Genomic DNA, 25,049 nt, shown 5'->3' on the forward strand with positions numbered 1-25,049 from the left:
AATGATCATGCGGCATCGTGGAAAAGGCGTTGTCAGGGAGCTGTTCGCAGTGCCGCGAGCGGTGGTGTACGAGATGAATAGAGGCACAGCCACGGCCTTCGAGATTGCGGGCGCCTCGGAGATCATGGGCACAGCGAACGGGTGGCGGTAGCGGGGTGAAAGAGCCCAAGTTAAAGGTAAATAGACCACGTGACTTACATGAACAAATGACCGTCCTTACGTGTGGTGATCTCTGATCGCATTTTGATAAAGTACGACTGTTCGCCGCATGCGCAATGCACACATGCCCTCGCCGCCACTGCCAGCCACGCTTGTGCGTCAGTCACCTCACGCAGTGCATTATTGGGCCCATTGCACCAGAAAGTACGTGAGCTGACGTGTACTGCTGCGCTATGTGCTCCTATGGGTGTTACGTGGCCATAAGTCGTTGAAGTTCTAAGCGCACAAAACAAAATCACCATTGCTGGCATAGTGCCCGGAGCGGCTACAAAGTCTGAGATGAGTGACGGTGCTTCAGCACAGGCAGGGGCGCTTCAGGCCACAATGAGTCCCGCTCTCGCCGGCGAAAGGGTCGCTGTGTTAACTGTAGAGGAAGCGCTTTCGGAGCGTGATGGACCAATTCCTGATTACGAGCAAGTCCACGTGATTGGCGATTTCTCCGTAGAGGGTGACCGGTACATCGAGAGTGCGGCACACAGGAGGTACCTGCGAAAGCCACCTCCCGACAGGACCGAGCAGGACTTGAACGTGGGATACGAAAATGTGTCGCCCAGAATGCCTGCAACAGAAACTTCACACCTTCTCTACTGGATTAGTCGCCACAAAGACAAAGTGGTGTCACCTCCTTCACCGGATGAAGAGCGACCTTCGACCGCGCTGGAAGCCGAAAAGTGAGTGCATGTCGAGTTGACCTTGATTGCTATAGTGAAAAAGAAGTGCTGCCTTCAAGCGGCTACGTTTGTCCGAATGTTGCGAAGTGTCACCTCGTGTAAATATGTGTCGTGATTCTGTTTTTATTTGAGATCATTCACTTCGCGGGGTAGCGGTATCAATGAAATGCTTGGACAGCTTCTTCCACGTGCGCGAAAGTACTGCAACGAAAAAAAAAATGCCCGTACGCAGGACATGCCTAGAGTAAAATTAATATAATCTCTTGAATTCACGCAAGGAAGATATCTAGGTGATAAGAGTGAGACATCGCCGTGTTAGCCAAATGATAGGTGAACAGAGAGCGATTCTTGGGCGCCGCGCATAAGGGCATTGTGACTAATTGTCACGCCTCACAAGGCCGCTTCGCCAATGCACCGTGTGTTGTCGGAATGCTTTCAAACTGCCTCCACTTTGTGCATGGTAGCAGTAAGAGTATATACCGGACTGGGATTTAACTGAGCGCATTTCGCCGCGGAACATGAAATTCTTACCCGGATATGTCGTCGCCAGAGTTCAAATGATATTTTTATGAAACGATGGCAGGGCACGCTAGTGCGGGGCCATAGAGGTTGAGTCGCAAAGAAAAAAATGGCAGCATATCCACGGAGTGAATGATGGAGAGTGGGGCGAAGCATTCGTCCGTCCATGCGTCCGTCTGTGTGACCATCCATGCGTCTGTTTGTGCGCCCGTCCCTGCGTTCTTTCATGCATCCGCCCCTGCGTCCGTTCATGCGTCCATCCATGCATCTGTTTGTGTGTCCGTTCGTTCACCTATTCAACACTCCAAGTCCCACCATCTCGCATCTTTTTATCATATATTCCCCATATAGAAGCACCGCCATCCAGCGGACATTCCAAGGACTAAACGAGAGGTGGCACACGCACACTTTCTTACGGCCTGCGCTTTGGGTCCACTTCCCACCTTTAACCACCTCGAGTTCATGGTATATTCTAGTTCACTGTATTCATGGCACTGCGACCAAACGCTCGCTAAACCTTTCGAAAACCAAGGAGGTTACGCCCAGTGAGTATAACGTAGCAACCTTTCCCTGTCAGATAGGGCTCAATTTACATGCCAATGGCTGCTAATGAGAAATGAGAGACAGGAGAATTCGGCTTTTACTTTCTTACGGCTTGCGCTTCGTATCTACTTCTCATTTTTAACCACCTTGAGTTCATTCATGGTATATACAAGTTCATTGTATTCATGGCACTGCGGCTCAACGCCCGCTAAACCTTTCTAAAGCTAAGGAGGTTACACCCAGCGAGTATAATGTAGCATCCCTTTCTTGTCCGATAGTGCTCAATGTACATACCAATGGCTGCTAATGGGGATCGCAGCGTGCGCGTTGACTAAAAGCCGAATGCTCATGTCTCTCATTCCCCATTAGTAGCCATTGGCATGTACATTGAGCACTATTTTTTATTGTTAAACAACGCACGGAAGAAATCTCTCACTGGCACCACCTTGGAGGTCAAGTGTTATACCTATTTCGGGTATGTGCCACTGGTGGTTACATACGAGGGACGCCCAAGCCACGCCATAAGGAGCTTCGTGTATGTATGTATGTGCCCTGTTGTATGTGCCCTGTTGTATGTGCCCTTTCGTGTATGTGCCCTGTTGCTGGAATGGTATGAAGCCTTTGTGTTCTGTACATGCTGTAAATAAACTTTTTCTAAACAAGGAGCTTCGCCCCTAAAAAAGGTGCACCCAGGGGACTAGTCGCCGGAGTGCCAAATTGCGTCACGTGGTGATAGTGTTCCCGTCTACAAAAATATCGAGAGTATCAAGCGCATTCCATTTTCTAAAGCAGGGGTGGACAACAGGAAGCATTCAAATAAACTGCTTCTTAGGGACAACTGCTGTATAGATATGGTTGTTCACAACTCCATCGTAAGAAAATAACCTTTTGCATAGCCACATCAGGCGATGAGCAATGATTCTAGCCACATCCGGTTGATCAGCAAAGATGTGGGCTTTAGGATGGGCCAGCAGCAAGATGGGCTGGTTTCGCTGGTTCACCGGCCACATCGGCTTTGGAAGATGCATGTGCTTGGCAATCACTTGTGCTTATCTTTTCCTTTGGAAAGTGTGCATGCTGTTCAGCTTTTAGGACACAACAGAAGGAAAGTTTGTGGAGAGCCACTGAGGTCTCTTTCTGTGAAGCCTGAGAGGAGCAGGATTTTGGCTATATTAAATAGTAAGATCCCATTTTAAACGTGAAGAACGAAGTAGAAACCGTGTCCCTCTTTCGTGATCGAAACTATGAGGGTTGCGGGGCGTGACCGTGGTGATCCGAAACCAGGGGAACGGTAGACCTCACGCTGGATCACCGCGATGCCTTTTGCAAAAACATTTCGCAGGAGTGTTCAGCTGTTTAGCGAATAGGTTAAAAGCCTGAACAACATCATATCACACTCACATGAGAAATGATATTGTGACATGCTTTTATTCTTACATTTTTCCGTATCTGGTTTACGCTCACAAAGGTCATCAGCAGTGCTCCGCGCATACCACACCGCAGTTTGATTGTAGCATGAACTTATATGAAAAGGATTAGAGACAGCAGCGTACATAACTGGGCGAGTTTGTTAAGTTTTATGATGTAAAAACTAGCGCATAAAGACGACACACAAAAAGAAGGGCACCGGACAAGATTTGAACTGGCAACTGACACCTTTAATAAGAAAAAAGAAGATAATGAATACAATCAGTACAGATGCACGCGCATCTTCCAAACTGCACGTAATTATCACGCTTTTTCAAATAAACTGATTTCACAGTCGTGTACAAAGATAGATGGGGCGCAGATGCGACTATCATGATTCTTCTCGATGTTTAACGCTGCGATGGTTCCGCGTGATAATGATCCATGTGTCTGAAGATGGCATGCATGTTGTGGAGCGAAGGTTTACAACTACAGGCGCGACAACGGGAAGACAAATGTGAAGTGGATGTGCCTTTCAATGTGTTGCAGCGTTGCCGGAGCCTCTCGTTAAGGCAGGCACCAGTATGACCTATATACGATTTCCCACATTATAATGGTGTAATGTGTACCATGCCAATGAGACATGTGACAACTCGAGCACGATGCTTGACGGAGCACACTGTTCACCTTCTATCTGTCAAATGTTTATCTCCGCGTGTAGGGAACACTATATCAAAGTCCAAACCTTTTGAATTTTTTTTGAGCCTGCAGTGTGATAATGCATGAACATATGGAATGACTGCAAAAATTTTCGGCCCATTACTAGTAAACTACTTAACCTCTAGTGGACTACTTCGTGCAGTACAATCTTAGGCTTTTACCGTCGGACAGAGAATATTCTTTTGTTGTGATGTCCGTTACATTGTTCTCTGAAAAAGCTGCTTTTGCAGCTATGAAGAATTTCAGACCAGTATCAATCAAACCTGCTCGTTTCACAAGAACATGCACTAACGCTCATGCATGAAAGAGGCATTCAGCGTCTCCGCCTATCTGTTGAGAAGGACACGCTCCACATTTTCTTTGGCGCAAAAAGTGGACATTTCATTCCGATCCACTGTCACTGAGCGCTGCTCCTAGCCACCTTACTAAGTATCTGTCCGCCCATAACCCTGGCTATTATACAGTTGCTAGTTTTGATATAAAAAAGCTCATTTTATTCTATACCTCACGATAATCTTATGGCTTCAGTATAACAATGCATAACTGATGAATGTGATAAACCTGTCTTTAGACGTGATGTAATGAAACAACGGAGGCCTTCTTAGAACTGCTCAGTCTCTATTTAAACGCGACTTTAGTGATGTGGGAAGGTATACCATATGTTCGAAAATTTGGTATTTACATTGCCTAGAAAGTGACGCCTGAACTTAGTAATATCTTTTTGTCCGTATTTGACCGCGCAATAGAAAAGGAGGCACACGGTCTTGTGATCATGAGTTTTCGTTATGTCTACATTTTTTTAAACTATCCTGCCGAGTGACGCTTGTTGATATTGATTGATATGTGGGTTTTAACGTCCCAAAACCACCACATGATTATGAGAGACGCTGTAGTGGAGGGCTACGGAAATTTCGACCACCTGGGATTCTTTAGCGTGCACCCAAATCTGAGCACACGGGCCTACAACATTTCCACCTCCATCGGAAATGCAGCCGGAATAACAGTGACGCTTGTACCTTCCTATTTTATAATTTACTGAACACATTAAAAGACAGTGCCTTTGGGTTGCTGTTCTCGACTGACGAGCTGGTGAATAGGGCCATTAGATTTTTAGATTTGTGCTTGGATACTTAACCAGACCATTTATGCTAGTGTTTTTCACCGCGAGCAAAAAAAAAAAAACAAACTAACTTTTGAGCTATTCGTCTGGGCAGCATAAGGTTGTGAAGTATAAGGTTGTGAACGGCATTGGCTATAATTTGTTAAATTCTGCCCTTAACAAATCCTGCCACCACAGAATCCAAACCAGTTTTTAGGAGCAGTTAGCTATTTTAAGAAAGGTGAACTTGTGAGGTTTATCTTTGTCATGCATTTTTCTCAGCTTGCTAAAATCTTTATAGCTAACAGCTGTAGAGCCTGGGCAACGCATAACCCCAAGTAAAAGGCCAAATAATTTCGAAGCCATTTCTTATGTTCATGGATTATCACACAGGCCCCAACGAATTTGCAAAAGCTTTCGACCTTGATGTAGTGTTCTCTGCCCGCGGCAAAGTTGGACGAACACGTGCCACTGTAGATAGAATGTTGACAGGTCTATCGCGTAAAGGAAGTGTGTTCTCTCAAGCATCGTACTTGGTTTGTCGCATGCGTAATTGGTGTGGTATGCAATATGCAGTTATCATGCGGGAAATTGTGCATAGATTAGACGGATACCTGCCTTAAGGAGAGGATCCGGCAACACTGCAAGGGCACACCCACCACAGATTCGTCGTCTCATTGTCGCACCTGTGGTTTGAGGTGAGGTGAGGTATTCTTTATTTATTTATCGTGAATGCATTGAAAGGCTGACGACAAAAGCTGCATACAAGCAGCTTGACAGGCCCGTCAGCCCTATTCAAAACGTCAGCAGCAGACGGTAGATATGCATGCTGTAGAAATTTACAGTAATAAACAGCATGCAGAAATTTACAGTATCGCAATTCTATTGCGATAACAAAAATATGCAAGTAAAAAATATATGCACGCTAACAACTAAACAAAGAAACGATATTGTATTCAAAAAACATGGAAACGCTACAAACAAGAAAAAGAGAAACGACGAGGCAATACTGAAACATACAAAAGTGCAAATAGTGTCAATTTACAAAAAAAAAAAGATGCACCGGTAAAAGAAAGACTGATAATAAAAAGTATACATATGAGCTACTGCACACAACAGAACAGGAATAAGCGCTTCAAAAAAAAAAAAATGGTTACACCAATCAGGGTATCACCCACACTGAGATGCATAAGCACTAAAACGTTACACATAGGAAAACCAACGGCTAGTAATTGAAGGCCCGAAAAATTGGATGCATAATGCATTAAAACGGTACACAAGGAAAAAAAAGTAGTGTTTGTTGTTGAAGGCGCGAAAAATTTGAGTAGCAAAGAGAAGGAGTAAAAGGAAGGTCTGTAACGAAGGTCCGCGAGGCAGAATCGATAGACGCTTGGCGATAACAAAATAGGCGACGTAAAAAAAAAAAGAAACCTTACCAGGATGACGCTATCAATCTACGCACTTCCTTTTTGGAAGTACGCGTCATATGTATGTTTCTTGCTTCCAGTTTGTTCAGTAAGCGCGGCAAAGTATTAGATAATGTTTGCAGCCCGTATGATGTACGAAAGGTGGGCACGTGCCATCGTTCAGTGTTTCTGCAAGTGTATACAGGCGCATTTGGGCAAAGGCAGGCCAGCTCAGATAAATTTTTGCAATTTTCCGCTAGCTCTTTCTTGAAGCTAAGAGCTAATCTTACATTATAAAGACCGAAAATTTTGGTAATGCAGTATTTCTGAAATAAATGACCAGTGGTTCTAAACCTTGGTTCCATAACAGGCATGTCATCTTCAGACACATGCATCAAAGATCACGTGAAATCACCGAAGCATTCAACACCATAAAAAACCATGATCCACCCCCATCCATCTTTCTACATAATTGTGAAATCAGTTTACTCGAAAAATCGTGACCGCTGCTTGCAAATCGGAGGATGTGGACGCAGCGGCACTCATTGTACTTTTTATTCTCTTCTTTTGTTACAAAGGTGTCAGTTGCTGTTTTAGCGCTTGCACTGTGTCCTCTTTCCTTTTTGGTGTGTCGCCTTTTTGCTCTGGTTTTCATATCATGAGAAGAGAGGACACACTCCCGTTGGCCCCGGCGGCTAATGTGAGCGATGGGAATCTTCACAGCCTCAGAGATGGGTACCGCGGAAATGGTTATCTCGAAGGCTGTTTACTAGTGATTACAAGTATTTCACGGCCCTCAAGACATCTGTAAATGGGCTCATATAGGAAGCGATACATTACGTTTTTTTTCTGTAAATGCGTTGTTTGCATGCAACAACATGCTTCGTGTAAGCTGCACGGCCGGAGGGGCAAGCACAAAGTGCGAGTTTGTGTGTGTGTGTGTGTGTGTGTGTGTGTGTGTGCACGTATAAAATAAAACACGAACAACTCTTAAATAGACGAAAGCTTTCATTTGCGACATCTGAATTTTGGGCTTGTTAATTAATTGTTCTCGAGTTTGGGGGTCGTTGGTACATACTGACGACGATTTATTTTCAAGCCATTTTCTTCATAAGCATTTGCACATTTTTCTCCATGTTTGATGAACCCATGCAAGAAAAGATGGGTATATGGCGGGTCAAAACATGGCAATACATATGCTATATTTTGAATATCAACTTAGCTGAAGAACTAAACAATTGTGCGACAATATGAAAAGCCCCGCTGAACAGTAAAACTGCAGTACACGCTGTTGCGTTACGCACAACTCGCCGCTTATCAGCAAGCACCAAAGTTTAGCTCATCTGCTCCGGACGATAATCTGTTATCGCGCATGTGTCTTGATGTGCGTTTCCGCCCTTTTCGTTCACGGCGTACCTCTGTAATCGACTACGCACCACGCCATGGGTCATTCGTTTGTACACTTTCTACGGCAAGTATGCCGCATTAAAACTTACGTTCTTCCTTCTCACGGCGTCTTCCTCTCCCGGCTTGGAGGCCCTTTTGGCTAAACGTTTTCGCACAGCCACGGATACATTACACGAAGGTGAGGCCATAGTTGCCGTAATTTTTTATTCTAGATGGCATGATGTGAAAAAAAATATATATGTTTGTGATGACATCTCGCCTGCATTCGCACTAATTTTCAACACACTTACCACCCTTTTACGAAAAAGAAATAGCCACGAGCAGCTGTGGCAGCAACAAGAAGACGTTGTTTGGTGCATACATGCGTTAGTGAGGCAGGAATGCTTATTCCGACGATTACGTCGTAGCCTCAGGTCCTCAGCTCAGAAACATTTTTCTCGATTCACATGTGCTCCCTAGTTGCACTTGTAACAAAAGCTTCAAGTCGTCTGCTAATGCCCCAAATAACGGTACTTAGCACAACTTCACCAGTCACATGTAATTTCATTTATTATATCACTGCTTATTCAGACAAAAACAATGATTGCCAAGGTTGAAGGGACTAAAGTCATATTACCTCTGCCTGACTAAGGTCCCTCCACCCGTACATTTGCTGAGGTACATACGTCTACACATTTGCTCGTTTGTTCCACAAGCATTAAACTAGAACTGCGTGTACCGGCGGCAGAATATCGAACGGCTCAAGCGGTGACTCAGTTTTGCGCCAAGAAACTATTTTCTGGCAGACGTGCTGCACAGCATTTGAAATACCTGTTTTCAATGTAAAGCAACGCACGAAAATTGTGCGCTGAGCAAAGAAAAAACGCACACGAACTCTTCACGCCTAACAGCATAATGTGAAAAGAGAGAGAGGATAACTTGAAAGGCCGGGAGGTTAACCAGAATTGTAGAATCAGGTTTGCTACCTTGCACTATGGGGAGAAAGAATGGGAAAGAAAACGATGGAACAAATGTTAGCTTAAGTCGTAGATGACTAATACAATGCGTACTTTGCAAAATAATGACGCGTTCTTACCAAGCAGCAGTGAGGCAAGGGGCAAACTAAAGCGAATGCCATGAAGTACTTCTATGGTTCAAAAACGTAAAAAAAAAAACTGCGTGTGTACAGAAGCACTGTATTTAATGGCTTTCGTTGCCTTAAAGAGAGCGATTTGAGGTGCGAATATGGTGCAGTGCTGCCAGCACGTAAGTGGTAGTCTTTTATAATTTTCAGGACACGCCTCCCCGGTAAGGGGGAAAAGCCCTGGACTTTCGACGGTGCGCGTTGTTGCTGCCGCCGTCGTGCGCTCTTACCTCTCGTTTCTGTTTCCAAATTATGTGCTTCGCTTACATCTGCGATGACGTTCCGCGTTATAAACAGAATCTAGTGAGCTCACGTGGCTGTTTTCGCAAAAAAGCATTTAAATCAGAAATACCTCATCTGCCTCTTCGGAATTCATGAACCATATTATCGCACTTTTTCATCACTCGGCTGCAAATATTTTGTTTTCAGGAGTAATAAGAAAATGTTTCTAATATTGAACCATTTTTTCGCACATGCTGGGTAGAACGGCAAGCATTTATTGAAGTTGCCTAAAATAATCAATTCACTATTTTCAGCAGTAGTCATACAAAAATAGAGCGTTGGTCATCTGAGTAGCTTAGAATAACCAGAGAAGCACAGACTGCTGGGCGAGTAGGTAATTCATCCTATCTGAGGTGCGCGACAAAATTGAAGTACATATAGAAGACACCTAGACACAGCACAAGGGGGACACCTGGACAGTGCTAGACACAGCGCAAGGAAGACACCTGGACAGTGTGCCGTGTCCAGCTGTCTTACCTTCGTACTTCAATTTTTTTGCACCACTCAGTTAAGATAGAATAACCAGTCGCTTTACCCACGTGGGAGCGTCACCGGCAAGAGTCGCCTTACCTTCTAGGAAGGAGTAGTGTGATTCTTCACGAAGGAGTCCCTTCACTCTTGCTAAGATGGTCAGGAGACTCTCCAAAAGCGCGCCGACTCTGACCCACCAAGAGAGTCCTTCTGTTTCTCCAAAGAGAGTCGTATACGTGGAAAGTCAGAACCCTCCGAAAAGAGTCACGCAAACTCTTTTTGTTAGAGAGCATAGTGTAACACCGAGTGTCACAATGCGCAATTAGCAAAGCAAAGCGTCTTCACAGCCGAGAATCTTGACAACTGAAGAAAACGTCTCAAGGTCGGAGAACACTCCTGCAGGCTAAAAGGGAAAGTTGGCCGAAGTTTTTATTGAGCATAAATTTATATACATTGTTGAGGAAAGCACGAGCCGCTGTGCCCATGGCGAAGCCCACCCGTCGACCTCTTCTTTATTCTCACAGTGATCTAATTCCCCGATGACGATAATGTCGCTCCTCGTCTTCTACACAATTTGTAACATCCTCCACGCTTCCCCGTGAGGCCTTATGTTGAACAATATTACAGTTGCTGTAAACACTAAACACACAATGTTCTTCACTTATAGTTTGAGGTCCAAGTCGGTCCACGTGGAACAATCCGGGTTTGCTATTGCACCTAGTTTTCAATGGTGCTTCCGACGCTTGTTCTATATACGTGCCTTCGAACGTGTCGCCTTCGGTGAACTTGCGCTCTCGATGAATAGGTTTCGTTGGCAGACACATAGTTTCTTCTGCGAGCTTCTGGTGTAGCTTATTTTGAGAAGTTTTGCCTTTGAATTTCTTGTCTTGGCTGTGTTCACCTTGAAAGCATCATCCTTCTTCCTCCATCCCGCACTTGATTGCTTCATTCGCCGTTTTGGCCCTGCCTCGATATACTTAATCAGTAGTGAGGTAGCATTGTCACACCTGTCCCGTTAAGTAGGGAGGCGATCGCCGGGCTAATTCCAAGAGCCGAAGTATCGGCCCCCCGAAGCGCACCACGAAAGCGTGGACAATTTCGAAGTGGTCCTTTTTGGCGCGCCAGCGGACGCCGGCTGTGGCCCAAAGAACAAGTCAGAGCCGAGAGTTGATAAACCAAACAAATACTATATTCTCAAAAATGGCATATCGAAAACAATACACAAGAATGCACACTCCACAATAGTTACATACAATGCGTCACCAATCAGACAACGTACTACACAGTACAATCAGCCACACTCAAAACAACGGACACAGACAACAATACGCACTACAATGCAGTCGCATGCATTGAACAACCAAGACACTTAAGGACTAAAGAGATAGAAAACCTATTCAGTCCAAAGTCCTTGGAACAAAAGTCTGAATGATACTCTTCCGAGAATCACTCACTCAAAGTCCAGCGTTGTTGTCGTTCCGTAGTTCTCGAAGTTTCTCTTCCAGGAAACCTCGCGTCCTCAAATGGCCACTCTCCAAGCTTCCAACTTCTAAGCCGGAAATCCGTCGGCTTCACACACGCAGCTGTTGCCCGCGTCTTCGCTCGATAGCGGTAAACCCACGCTCTTGCCTGTAGCTCGAGCCGTCCCTACGGACCAAAAACTTCGCCGTCTACACGGCGGAATCTCTACGCACTCTGGCGCTCACTTCCGTCTCCTCCTGTTCTGTCACTACGGGCAGAACCTTCGCCGACTACACGGCGGAATTCCTACGCGCTCCGGCGCTAACTTTCCGTCTTCTCCTGATTTCTCGTATCGGCAGCTCGATTAAATACTTTCCGCGCCACCTTCCAGAACGTTCTCCTCCTTTCGTCGGCGCGATGCGCAGCGAAGGCTGGGGAGAGGCACGAGACGGTTCGACTACCCTCTCCGGAGGATGATTCACTCGGTCTGACCCCGCCTCCTTCGTTCTAGAAAAATCGCGGCCTTGTTGGGCCGCCGATGTGGGGTGAGGAGGATCGTCTGCGAAGCCGTGCTTCTGCGGGGAGAGCGCGCGCCCGGGAGCCCTGGATGTTTGCTTTCTTTTTTTTTCTTTTTACCTCGCGGCGTTTCTGCCGCCCGTTTTCGCAAGGATTTGGCGGCGCGCTCTTGTTTAGCGCTCGTTCTGTGACACTGCCCCCCCACTTTAAGAATATTATCTCATAATATTCAAAACCACACAAACGAGCGCGAACAGTCACCACACATTCTCACAGACTGTAACACAATCCGTCGCTCATGACACTTCACATTCACAATATATCACTCAATACATTCTTACATTGTAGTTCAATTCCACAGCACATGAAATATAACCACAGGCACATGATTACAACACTTCATCACACATTCCAAACAATACAAACGTACAAGGTTCTGTCTATACAACAATTATACAACACTATACATCACATCATCGCACGGAACACTGACTCGCTCGACATACACTTAAGACACAGGATAACAAGAACATTAACACAACATATGTCACTCAGCCCTGCCAAACACATTCTGATTCCACCTCAGCTCCTATCCCGTGTGTTTCGAGCTGCGCTTGCGTCCCTTCTTGCGGTGCTCGCTCGATCTATTCTTGTGTTTCCACGTTCTTTTTCGGCGAGCCCTTTCCCACGACGATATCTGAGGCGTCGTCTCAGCCCTCGTTGTCTCTTCCGACACCGTTAACGCGTCATTACATTCGACGGGTCCTGTCTGTTTATTTACCCGCTTGATAATGCCTCTACATATTGCCCGGCTGGCCAACTCCGTCTCCTTTACACTGTCAGTCGGTTGAGGTCGTGCCGACGCACGTCCAGTTGCTCGGCCTGTGAACTTATTCGACACGATCGTCTTCTCCTTCGCTGTCTCTTGCGCCGCAGCTTCACCTTGGGCTCTAGTGAGACCCGTCACGGGATGCTCCTCCACTGTATCTCGCGGCCGCTGTGTTGGCGAGGGCTCTATCTTCGGGTCTTCTCCCAAACATTCTGGATCACTTGGCCCTCGCGCCCCGTCGATGTTTCCGATGACAAGGTCATACAGGGGGGTCGTCATGCATAACGCAGTAACCTTCCCGCTGAAGTACGGGGTTTCAACCTCAATTTCTGCTTCGGGAAGCAACCGAACCGTACGGTCAATTAGGCAAACCGGTTTCGTTCTGCCTGTCAACTCACTTTCCCGTACCAAATTTCTCCGCACGATAACCGTGGAGCTACTGGTGTCTCTTAGAACTGTAATCTTCTTGCCCGCAACCTTTCCAGGCAGCGTTGGCATTCCTTTCGTAACACCGGTTGGCTGTTTTGACATTACAGCACCCACAATAGGAATTTTCTCCCCATTCTTCAACTCTACGAATCCGTCGGTGACGGCATTATTATCGGATTTTGGTGCCACTTGCACACAGGATACCTGGTGAGTTTGACTCGCTCCGTTTCGACATGCATCTGCTTTGTGCCCAGTCTGACCACACTTAAAACATTTCACTACCGTAGGGCTCGTAAAGATCGTTCGACAGTTTTTCGCGCGATGACCCACGCGGTTACACAGAAAACATCGCGGAATGCTCTCTGGTGCACGCTTCTTTTCTTCGGGAGCCAATTTCTTCGAATCATCGGGACAATCCTTCTTGACCTTGGCCAAATTAGTGCCACCTTGCGCTTCCAAGAATTGATCAGCCAATTCGAGCATGCCTTCAAGTGAGTCAGCCTTCCTCTCTTTTAAGTACAGTGACCGGCTTGGGTGGCAACTAGTAAGAAATTGTTCTCTAATTAGCAGCTCTCTAAGCTCATCGTACTCCTGTGCTGTCCCTGAAAGTTCAATCCATCTGTCGAAATAATGGCAAAGTCGGGCGGCATACTGCGTAGCTGTCTCACCGTCAGCTGGCTTTCCTGTCCGAAATCTGTCCCGGAATCCTTCCACAGTGAATCTAAAACGCTTCAACAAAGCAGCTTTCACCTTTGCATAGTTGGCTGCATCGGTCGGCGTCAGCCTACCGTACACACTGAGCGCTTCACCACTCAAGCAAGTACTCAAAGCAGTTGCCCATTGCTGTTCTGGCCAATTCTGGCTCCTCGCAATCGTCTCAAATCTGTGGAGGTACGCGTCTAGGTCGTCCTTCCTTTCATCAAACGCTACGAGCAGCTTGCTTGGGTTCAAGCGGAAGCCATGATCTTCCCGTTCGCTGCTTTCAACTCTAGGTTGGACGGGAGTTTCACTTCCCTGTTGCAAACGGAGCCGCTCGAGTTCAATTTCGTGCTGCCGCTGCCGTTCCCTTTCAGCCATCTCCGCTTCTCTTTCTTCTTTCGCCCTTTCGGCTGCCAACTTCTCTCTCTCCAGCTCCAATTTCAATTGTTGCTCTCTTTCTTCTTTCAGCTGTCGCTCCCTTGCTTCTCTTTCTTCTCTCGCCATTTCAGCGGCCAGCCTTTCTCTCTCCAACTCAGCTGCCTTTTCTTCCTTGGCCCTCTCTGCTGCCAACCTCTCTCTCTCCACCGCCTCTTTCTCCTTCTGGCTTACCCATTTCCGTAGTTCGGCGCCGGAAAGACCCATCTTCTCACCAAGCGCAACTAACTTTTCGAGATCCATTGTGTCTTGCAACTCGCAAATACAACCTTGCCGCGTGCAAAAAGTATCTGCCTAAATCAGTCTATCGGAGCACTCCCCTGCACTCGTTAACGAGAACACTGAACAACCCACAAAATCGTTCCGATAGCACTATCAACAACTCGAGGCTCTTTCTCACTACTTTGGACACACTGTGCACCAAAAGGTCCTATGTCGTGGACGCCAGATTAATTGTCACACATGTCCCGTTAAGTAGGGAGGCGATCGCCGGGCTAATTCCAAGAGCCGAAGTATCGGCCCCCCGAACCGCACCACGAAAGCGTGGACAATTTCGAAGTGGTCCTTTTTGGCGCGCCAGCGGACGCCGGCTGTGGCCCAAAGAACAAGTCAGAGCCGAGAGTTGATAAACCAAACAAATACTATATTCTCAAAAATGGCATATCGAAAACAATACACAAGAATGCACACTCCACAATAGTTACATACAATACGTCACCAATCAGACAACGTACTACACAGTACAATCAGCCACACTCAAAACAACGGACACAGACAACAATACGCACTACAATGCAGTCGCATGCATTGAACAACCAAGACACTTAAGGACTAAAGAGATAGAAAACCTATTCAGTCCAAAGTCCTTGGAACAAAAGTCTGAATGATACTCTTCCGAGAATCACTCACTCAAAGTCCAGCGTTGTTGTCGTTCCGTAGTTCTCGAAGTTTCTCTTCCAGGAAACCTCGCGTCCTCAAATGGCCACTCTCCAAGCTTCCAACTTCTTAGCCGGAAATCCGTCGGCTTCACACACGCAGCTGTTGCCCGCGTCTTCGCTCGATAGCGGTAAACCCACGCTCTTGCCTGTAGCTCGAGCCGTCCCTACGGACCAAAAACTTCGCCGTCTACACGGCGGAATCTCTACGCACTCTGGCGCTCACTTCCGTCTCCTCCTGTTCTGTCACTACGGGCAGAACCTTCGCCGACTACACGGCGGAATTCCTACGCGCTCCGGCGCTAACTTTCCGTCTTCTCCTGATTTCTCGTATCGGCCGCTCGATTAAATACTTTCCGCGCCACCTTCCAGAACGTTCTCCTCCTTTCGTCGGCGCGATGCGCAGCGAAGGCTGGGGAGAGGCACGAGACGGTTCGACTGCCCTCTCCGGAGGATGATTCACTCGGTCTGACCCCGCCTCCTTTGTTCTAGAAAAATCGCGGCCTTGCTGGGCCGCCGATGTGGGGTGAGGAGGATCGTCTGCGAAGCCATGCTTCTGCGGGGAGAGCGCGCGCCCGGGAGCCCTGGATGTTTGCTTTCTTTTTTTTTCTTTTTACCTCGCGGCGTTTCTGCCGCCCGTTGTCGCAAGGATTTGGCGGCGCGCTCTTGTTTAGCGCTCGTTCTGTGACAGGCATGTACGGTTCGCATTCTTCTCCCCCTTGATGTTTGTAGCTTACTTGTAGAGCCCTTAGAACTAACACAGGCAGCAGGCTCCTCTGCCCTCGCAGTTTTTCGTGTGCTTCTTTTCGCTTGAATGCGTCTTGATTTGCTTCTATCAGACATTTCCACGCGTGGCTGCGAGGACTGTGCAACATCTGAATCTGCTGGCCTTGGCTTGCACCCATTCTTGATATTCCTTGAATGCCCGTTTCGATCTTCAAAGGCTTCGCGTTTTTCACTAATATAACTTTGTCCCTCCATCATATGCACTTGAGTGGTTGTAACTGTCATGTCCTTTGCTTCATTCATAGTGTACGCTGACGAGAGTTCTAACGGCGTGGGCCAGTTCTTTGAAAGTAGCGGTTCTTCTATATGCGGTTAGATGCTCGTCACGGTAGTGAAATCGGTGACTTTCCGGCTTCCAGCACATTCAGAAATTCGTCATGAGTCTGGCTTTCGTAAAACAAGATTACTGCTGAAGAAGCAAAGGCTAGAGGTGGCGCCACAGCCGAAGAGTGCACGTTAGCTTGTACTTCTGTCGAAATCCTTTGTTCCATGGCCTCCAAGCAAGCTTGTCGAGCATTTAATACGCCCGCGATCTTAGATTTCACTCTGACCTTTGCTAGAATGATCTGGTGTTCATAAAGCTCTGCTTCTCCCGTCTCAGTTTCCAAGCGATTGGTATGAACTGCGTGTTCTACTTCCTTGTCGATTTCTTTAAAAAGCTTGTAATGCTCAAGCAAAATTTTATGAATATATTGTAACTCACTTACTGACGAACACTCCACGTGCATCAGACGTTCAATGCTGGCGATGTATTCTGTGAGGGCCTTGCGCACTTTTTTCCGCCTTGCGAACAGGGCCTCCATTATCCAGTCCGGTGTCGGAAACGTGAGAGATCACTTGCCGGTCACGTCACTAGGTGAAGTCGCAGTCAACGTGGTGTCCGTCATAAACGCTTCGCAGCACGAAGTCTCAAGCAATGTCGAGGTGTCATGCTTCTTGATCTGGTTCTCGGGAACGGTTTGGCTTCGCACATCAGCTTCAACCAACGGCGGCTTCACAAAATCCTCGAGGCTGCGACTGCGGTCGAAATTCTTGAAGGCCGCTCTGTCTTACCTCTGAAGGTTCTTCCTCCCGGGTTTCGGCACCAAAATGTTGAGGAAAGGACGAGCCACCGTGCCCATGGCGAAGCCCACCCGTCAACCTCTTCTTTATTCTCACAGTGATCTAATTCCCCGGTGACGATAATGTCGCTCTTCGTCTTCTACACAATTTGCAACATACGTCATCATCCTAAATTTGAATACGCCCACTGCAGGGCAAAGGCCTCTCTCTCTTATGATCCACCAATCAACCTGGCCTTGTGATTTTCGTTGTCACGTTATACCTCCGAACTTTAAAATCTGATTGGCCCACCTAACTTTTTGTCCCCCCTTCGTGCGTTCACCTTTTCTAGGAATTCAGTCAGCTACTCTTAATGACCGGCGGTTATCCTGACTACGGGATACGTTCCCGGCCTATATCCATTTCTTTTTCTTGATTTCAACTATAACCACGGTTATAGTTGAACCTTAACCTTGAACCTTAGTTGAACCTTAGCCTTAACCACGGTTTTTTCCTTCACCCACTCTGCTCTCTTTTTGTTCCTCAAGGTTACACCTATCATTTTCCTTACCGAAGCTCACTGCGCCGTCCTCAATTTTAACTGAACGCTCTTTGTAAACCTGCAGACTTCGTCTCCATAGTCAAGTACCGGAAAGATGCAGCTGTTATATAGCTTCCTCTTGAGGGTTAGTGGCAGTGACCATTCATAATTTGAGAATGCTTGCCGAATGTGATGCACACCATTCTTATTCTTCTAGTCATTTCACTCTCGAAGTACCGAAGAGAGTAAAGTCTGGAACATGAGTAGTATGGTAACAGGAAGACAGGTACACTCACTACCTTTTGTAACCACTCAAAACTTTAAGGCAAAAGAGTGTTAAAAGGGTGTGTGGTTCGTCCTTTTAGGAACTAATGGGGCTGCCACAGCCATTATTTCCTTTAACGACTAACGGCACCGGGTCTAACAGTTAGTCCCCACAGACGAGCTCAAGGGACTAACATTTAGTCCTCACATTTACACCTTAGTGAGTAAGCGTTAGCCCCACAACTCACCTCAAAGGAAAAACATTTAGTCATCACATTTGCAGCTTATAGAGCAACTGTTAAGGCTGGTGCACACCGGCGACTAGCAGCGGTCGCGCGACCATTTGCGACTGGTCGCAGCCAGTCGCGAACGGTCGCAAACGGTCGCAAAGCGACTGCGTTGGCCAGTCGCTTCTTGACCGATTTTTCAGTCGCGCGACTGCAGTCGCAAAGCTGCTTAACCAATCAGCGATGCTCAATTTTTTTTTTCATTGCGCTGGCTTCCTGCCGCCAGATACAAACGAGTGCGTTCCTCTAGGTCTGTGGCACCATGGCCACCACGGAATACTTGGCTTGGAGATGGCGGGCCGCAGCAACTCGAGCAAATTGTCGAATATACGTGATGGCATTCGCAAGAAGCTAAACACCGTCAAAGTAAAGAGAAAATAAATTGTGCACTGTCTTTTCCCCGTATTCGGAAACTTTTTTTTTGTCTTGAACTTGACTTGTCAGCGCATTCAACGCAGCGTGTTTGGAAGGCGTTTGTACTTCATGCCTTGGCAACGACTTAAGACTCCACGTTCGAGACGCATTTGTGCTGCATTGTAGGCTGTGGCAAGTCAAGGGAAATTTAAGGATGGTTTCTGAATACGTACGACTCTCGGAAATACTCCTCGTCGTGTCAGCGCAGCTCTGAAGGCAGGCGGCTTGCATGGCCGGTCAATTCCTGCGATAGAAAGGATGGTCACATCCACTACCGGCTTTTTTTCTTTGGAGGCATCTGTGATGCCAGCGCTGACACCATGGCACAGTGCATCAGCACCATGAAATTGTCTTGTTCTTCGCTTGAATCGAACTTGACGCTGTTGGGAACGCTGTGCGAGAACGGACTCAGCTGGCGGCGATCAGCTGATCGCGCCGGTCTCAGGAGTTCTCGCTCATAACGATATCCGGACGTGACTCTCCGGTTTTGCGACTTCCGGTCGCTCGCATGCAGCCTCTGTCGGTGTGAACATCAGTCGCTTTTTGGTCGCCAGTCGCGAATGGTCGCGCGACCGCTGCTAGTCGCCGGTGTGCACCAGCCTTTAATCCCCACATTTACACCTTACCGGGCAACTACTAGTCCTCTCAGTTGCACCTTGCCGGACGACCGGTTGATTCACTCAAATACTCCAATCGGGTGAACTTTTTGTCCCGAGTTCAAATATTGTTTTTTGTTTATTTCCCGCCAGGCCTAATACCTTTATAGCCTGTTTTTCTGCGCTGTGAGCAACGAATTGCATAGAAAAGAACACGCAAAAAAGTAGTTAGCCACCTATGTAGTTAAGTAGTTAGCCAACAACGAACGACAAAAGTTAGACATCGAAATCTTTTATTTTTCTACATACACATGATGTTTCTCCATTCTTTTAAGTGAATTGATGGTGAAGTGTACAAGTCCAGTATCGTTGTCATATCTTGTTCACTCCTTGGAAACCTCCTCCGACGGAAGCGATAAATGACGGGCATTTCGGACGCCAGCGCACGCAACCTTCTGCCTGTTGTGTTCCCACGGCTGCACGTACAATATTATAGTAAAAATAGTTAAACACACGTGACAGAAGATGAAGATGCACGCATATGACAAGTACGTTCACGAGTATAAAAACAAGCGTTAAATTATGACATACAAATAACTTTACCTTCACATCTCGCACAGTCCTTCTGAAGCTGCTCTGACGAAAGAGACGGATGACAGGCATCGCAGACGCCAGCGCACACAGTCTTCAGCACGGTGTGCGCCCACGGCTGCACAATAAGTATGTAAAATAGTGAGTCACACGTGACAGAGGATGAGTACAAATGCATATGAGAAATACGTGCAAGGTGAAATGAAAACATACGTCAGATATGACATGCTAATAATTTCACCATGATGTCACACACCGTCAAAGTTTCATTTCGATCCCCGTAGCGCAACAGCTTAGGAGCGGCGGCCGCAGCCACAACTCCGCGGACCACCGTGCCGCCAACAAGTCGGCGAGTCCTAAGCGAGCGACGTCGTTCAGCTCGAGCAAGCGAACGCGAGACCAAACACGGCGCTGCACGCGAAGCGTCTGCCGCCAGCGAACTTCGAACAGGAGAGCGAGCGTACGCTTGGCTGCCGCCACAAACAGCGCCGAGCTGGTTTGGAGATAGCGCCGAAGAAATCTACGGTAATGCGGCCCTTTCCCACAAACTCGAGCGAGTGCAGCGCGTGAACGCGAGTTTGCCGCCGCGGCCAGCGGACGGCGCTGAGCTGCTTACGACCGACTGACGGGAAAACCAACTGTAATGGCGGCTAATATTCAGTGAGCTCCGACGCTAGCGAAAGCCCCGCCAGTCCATGCTGGTGCACTTACAGCGCGCGACATACTACAACCAAGCTCTTTACGAGAACCCACAACGGGTTTTCGACGACTCCCAACACAGCGACGAGGTCTCAGCCCATATCGTCAGCCCGGAGCTCATCGCGGTCGTGAAGACAGGCGAGCACTCGATGAGCGAGCGTACGGGAGGCCGACGGCAATGGCGACCAATTTCCAGGCGGTCGCAAAGCACAGGCGAACTGCAGACGCTGAAGCTGACCTTCGCGATGCATTTCGTGCGTGCGATATACAACACGACCGAGCCCGTTGCTGGCAAGCGCGATCCGTATCGCACACTCAAGTAAGGTAGAATAAAGAATGATAACCTACTTGTTTCAGAATCCAGCGCTGTTTCCTGCCCTGAGTCGGACTGAAGTATATATCCGATAGGCCTGTTTTCTTCTCGGCCGCCATATTGGCCTTCCCAACTGTTGCTGTCGTGTGTTGGTCGTGACTATCTTGAAGCCAGAGATATACAGCGCGGCGTGTTGATGTGTGGAGGGTTGCTCCAGACTTCACAGGTGCAGCGAAATGCAAAAACAGCAGCCAACGCTCATCCAAGCGTACACACAAGCACCACGTCGTTATCTTTAGATCGTCGAATCCAGGCGGCCGTGGTCGAGCACTCCGAGCGCGACGCAATGCGAACCGTCGCCGGCAAAATACGGCGAAATACTGAGCCAGCAGAGGAGGAGAAGGACATGTGTTCTGTGAAGAAGGAGGGTGGTCACCTTGGCAACGCTTTTCGCGCTGCCTGCAATCCCGGGTGGTTCATCCCTTTGGAGCGTGCTTGGAGAGTAAGTTGTTTCGCGTGGCGCTTCCCTCTGTGGTTGCTCCTCAACGATCTATCCGTTCATCGCGCGCGCCTATGGGGCTCCGTTATTCTTTTTTCGGGTAATTTTGCCTTAGAGTGAAGGTGACAGCTTGAAAAAGAGCAGGCGACCTTTCTCGGCGCACACTTCAAAGTGGTCTGCTCGTAGCACTATACTAAAGCGTTCCAAAGATACAAAGCAGCGCCCCGCCACGGTGTTCTAGTGGTTATAAGGTGCTCGGCTGCTGACCCGCAGGTCGCGGAATCAAATCCCGGCTGTGGCGGCTGCATTTCCGATGGAGGCGGAAATGTTGCAGGCCCGTGGGCTGAGATTTGGGTGCACGTTAAAGAACCCCAGGTGGTCGAAATTTCCGGAGCCCTCCACTACGGTGTATCTCATAATCATATGGTGGTTTTGGGACGGTAAACCCCACAAATCAGTCAAGATAAAAAGCAGCAACAGAAGAAAAGCAACACACAAATGCACAAAATATGAATCATACAAATACAAAATACGAGTGATTTTTGAGCTTTTCCCGTCATTTGTTGAGAGAAAACAAAGAAATTTTTAGCTGATTTTTGATAATTTATGATGAATTACAGGCCGCGTGCTGCGCTGTAACGTTCGGTTCACGTGTTATCGAGAGTCTGCCCAACCATCGGCAGTGTTTTCTGACCATGCTGAAGAAGTATTGCACTGCCCCTTTAAAGGGTCAACCGACTTTTGTCGGTGACGCTCCTACGGGGGTCAAGCGACTCAACGGCTGTTTTAAGCTACTTAACTGACTGAATCATGCCCCACTTTTGCACGACTGCAGCTGGGAATAGTGAAGTATGCACTTTATGGAACTCCATTAATACTTACCGTTGCGCCCACAAACTGCGAAAAAAGTAGTTTTATTTAACACTTTTAATTAAAACTCGTCAGAAAAACAAACAATTTCCAGCAGAGTAATACAAAAAACATGAATACATGGTATGTGAATGCCAAAGAGTCCGATGAGGTATTTCAAATTTAAATGCTTGTATGAGCATAGCCGATCAAAATGTGTGTAATGTGCGTACCGTCAGGACGTGCAAAATAACACGTATCAGCAATATGCTTCATTATTTATTCGTTACCATTATGAATAAATGAAAAAGTCGTGACGCATGAAGGATTCGCACTTCTGGCTTCCTATGTTTTGGCTACTGTTAATAATTAGCAGCCCTGAAAACCAGCACGCAAAAAGAACTTCATGTCAAGATAAGAAAACTAAATCGTAAAGGGATCGTAAAACCTTCGCAATAAGTGATTTACACAGAAATGAAGAATGCTCACAGCGAAAGACTGAAATGCAAACAAGCACTGTAAGGAACAATTTTTTTTGCCCTTTATGTAGAAAACACAACTTCCAACAAGCAGCTTTTGTAACACGTGACTTAGTGACAAACTTGCAGCACAAGATCACGTGAGCTTTATTTATTACGCAACAAACGCCATTATTATAGGCTCCTTTGCGTAAGTACCACTCACTTCATTTCCTACGTCGCGTTGTCCAACCGAAGCAAATGTGGGACCGACTGCCCTGTTGACAGGGCGAACGCTGCTGTTGATTTTCCCCTCACTAGTGGTTAGACGCCACACCAGAGCGACACGTTTGTTTCCCCCAGTGTGGCTGCCTACTGGAATGAAGATGCCCGTGAAGCAATCCGGGATTCTGGGAAAAACACACATACACACTGATTAACTTCAACATTGTAACATACTGTTATTGTATAGATCCATGTGTCATACGTGTTTTGTTGGAAATAATTCCGCATCAGAAACATGCTTTGACGTGAAAGAAGGCGGGGACCTCGTTTTACAAAACGCCAGGCTCGTAGCCAGGGAACAGGGAAGCCTAGCCCCCCCCCCCCCCCCCCCCGATTCGTATGAGGCAGGGTGTTTTGCCGATAGTCGATGAAAGTAGGGGTTTTACACTACCTTCAACTGTGCCCCCTCCCCCCGAAAAATTGCTGACGACGGGCCTGCATAGGCACTGGCTAGTGCGTATGAAAGAACTTTTTTCCCGAGGAATCGCTTCCAGGTATGCTTTCAGAATAAGGTCCTGCATAACCCGGCAACCAATCCCATCTTCTGGCAGTCAGGGCCACGCCGCAGGCGGTTATTGACCATGGGTTTTACAAACGTAATCCATTCTTAGATACTCAGCTTAACACATGCGAATATGAGTGCTCGAATGACACAAATGCGCGCAGACGCCGTCTACGTTGACAAGAGACATGGCATAAGACAGAATTACCGCACAAAGCTCCCACATTCACGTACATTCACCCGATTTTGTTTTAATGCTGAACGACATTGCAGATGTAAGCAAAGCATGAAAACGGCGAGGGAACAGCGCACGGAGGCGACCGAAACAAGTTGCGCCGTCGAAAGACGGGAGATTTTCCCGTCACCGGCGAGACGTGTTCTCAGCATTCTCAAAGATTACCTCTACGTGTTAGGAACATCGCACCATATATGCGCCTAAAATGCCGTCTTTAAGCCAACAAAAGCCTTTTTATACAAAGTATCTCTGTACACAGACGTTAGTTCTTTCTTTCTTTTTTTTCTCACTTCCATCCGCAGAAGCACGCTGCTCACTCGAATATATATCGGTGGAAATGTATTCAATACGTAGCGTAAAGCGCGGTTCATAACAATATGAAGCACCACTGCCGACACAATGTGCAATCGGCCAATAATCACCCCTCGTAAGTGACCACATCACTCATTGTATGAGGGATGCAATCGCTTACACAAGAACGTGCATAACGATTTGACTCGTTAAGCGACATTTTCCTTTAGGCACCTGGAACAGTCCCGCGGACGCATGCTACTGTAGGAAATGGCTGGCAGCGTCCTTCCACACACCTGCTGCAGAGGCCCAGTCAGCGCTGTGCAATTAGCACCTATGAGAAAAGCACACTCACCGTTAACAGGCTCACGCTGTCCGCGCCTGCAGCTCCATGAATATTCCTTACTGTGAGCGTCGCTTCAACCTGGCGAAGCTAGCCTGGTGTCACGGCCTCCGAAAATAGACGTGTTCGCTCGAATTCAAAGCCTTAAGACGCACGACCAGCGCAATTAACGGAACGCATTCAAAAGATGGAGGGCACAGAGAGAGAGAGAGAGATGTAGAGAGAGAGAGAGCGGGCGGAGGCGCCGCGCCAGCGGGGACACGTGACACCCCGTCACTGTGCATAGCCGCGAATCGGGCACAACTACGCCAAACTACTAAAGCGCGATATTTACAGCGTATACGGCGGCGCCTTCGACACGGAAGGCAGTCGAAACGCGCTTCACGAATTTTGTAACTCCCTAGAAATGGCAACTCTCTTTTAAAGACGATAGTCTTTCTTGAGTACCTTGGACAGAAAAATTTTGGTCTGTCTGTCTGTCTGTCTGTCTGTCTGTCTGTCTGTCTGTACATTTGTCTGTTTGTCTACTATTATCGGTACCCCTAAACGGCACCAAAGTGAACAAACGATACCCCAAACGGCCGACTCCGTCTACTGCGCCCACCAATATATTGCTCAAGGTTCAGCCTCCATACATGTGCGATTGTCAATTAAAAAATTGGCCCCGTATCTGCGTGTAATCTGCAAATGTCGCTGAAAGACTTGCGTGTGGAGAGAGTTAACAAAACATTTATTTGATGTTATGCGCAAGAAAATCGGTGAATGGTATTCTGGAGGTGCTATACATTAGAGTGCCTCGAGCGTGCAGTGGAGGCGAACTAGCGCATCAAGGCGCGTCACACGTGAGGCATGAGCGCCATCTGGCAGTTTTCTTGGAAAACGAT

The 25,049-nt window shown here is 47.4% G+C and overlaps 1 protein-coding gene across 1 annotated transcript in view; it reads left to right on the forward strand.

The window, feature by feature from the left end:
* The first annotated feature begins 356 nt into the window (after positions 1 to 356).
* Positions 357 to 25,049, forward strand: part of LOC119177899 (decapping and exoribonuclease protein) — a 102,899-nt gene continuing 78,206 nt past the window's right edge. Inside the window, exon 1 of the mRNA XM_037429086.2 lies at positions 357 to 890. Within this exon, the coding sequence (XP_037284983.2) occupies positions 499 to 890 (392 nt within the window). The 5' untranslated portion in view covers positions 357 to 498. The remainder of the gene's footprint in view (positions 891 to 25,049) is intronic.

The sequence above is a fragment of the Rhipicephalus microplus genome, chromosome 1 (genome assembly GCF_043290135.1).
Source record: "Rhipicephalus microplus isolate Deutch F79 chromosome 1, USDA_Rmic, whole genome shotgun sequence".
Classification (NCBI taxonomy): Eukaryota; Metazoa; Arthropoda; class Arachnida; order Ixodida; family Ixodidae; genus Rhipicephalus; species Rhipicephalus microplus.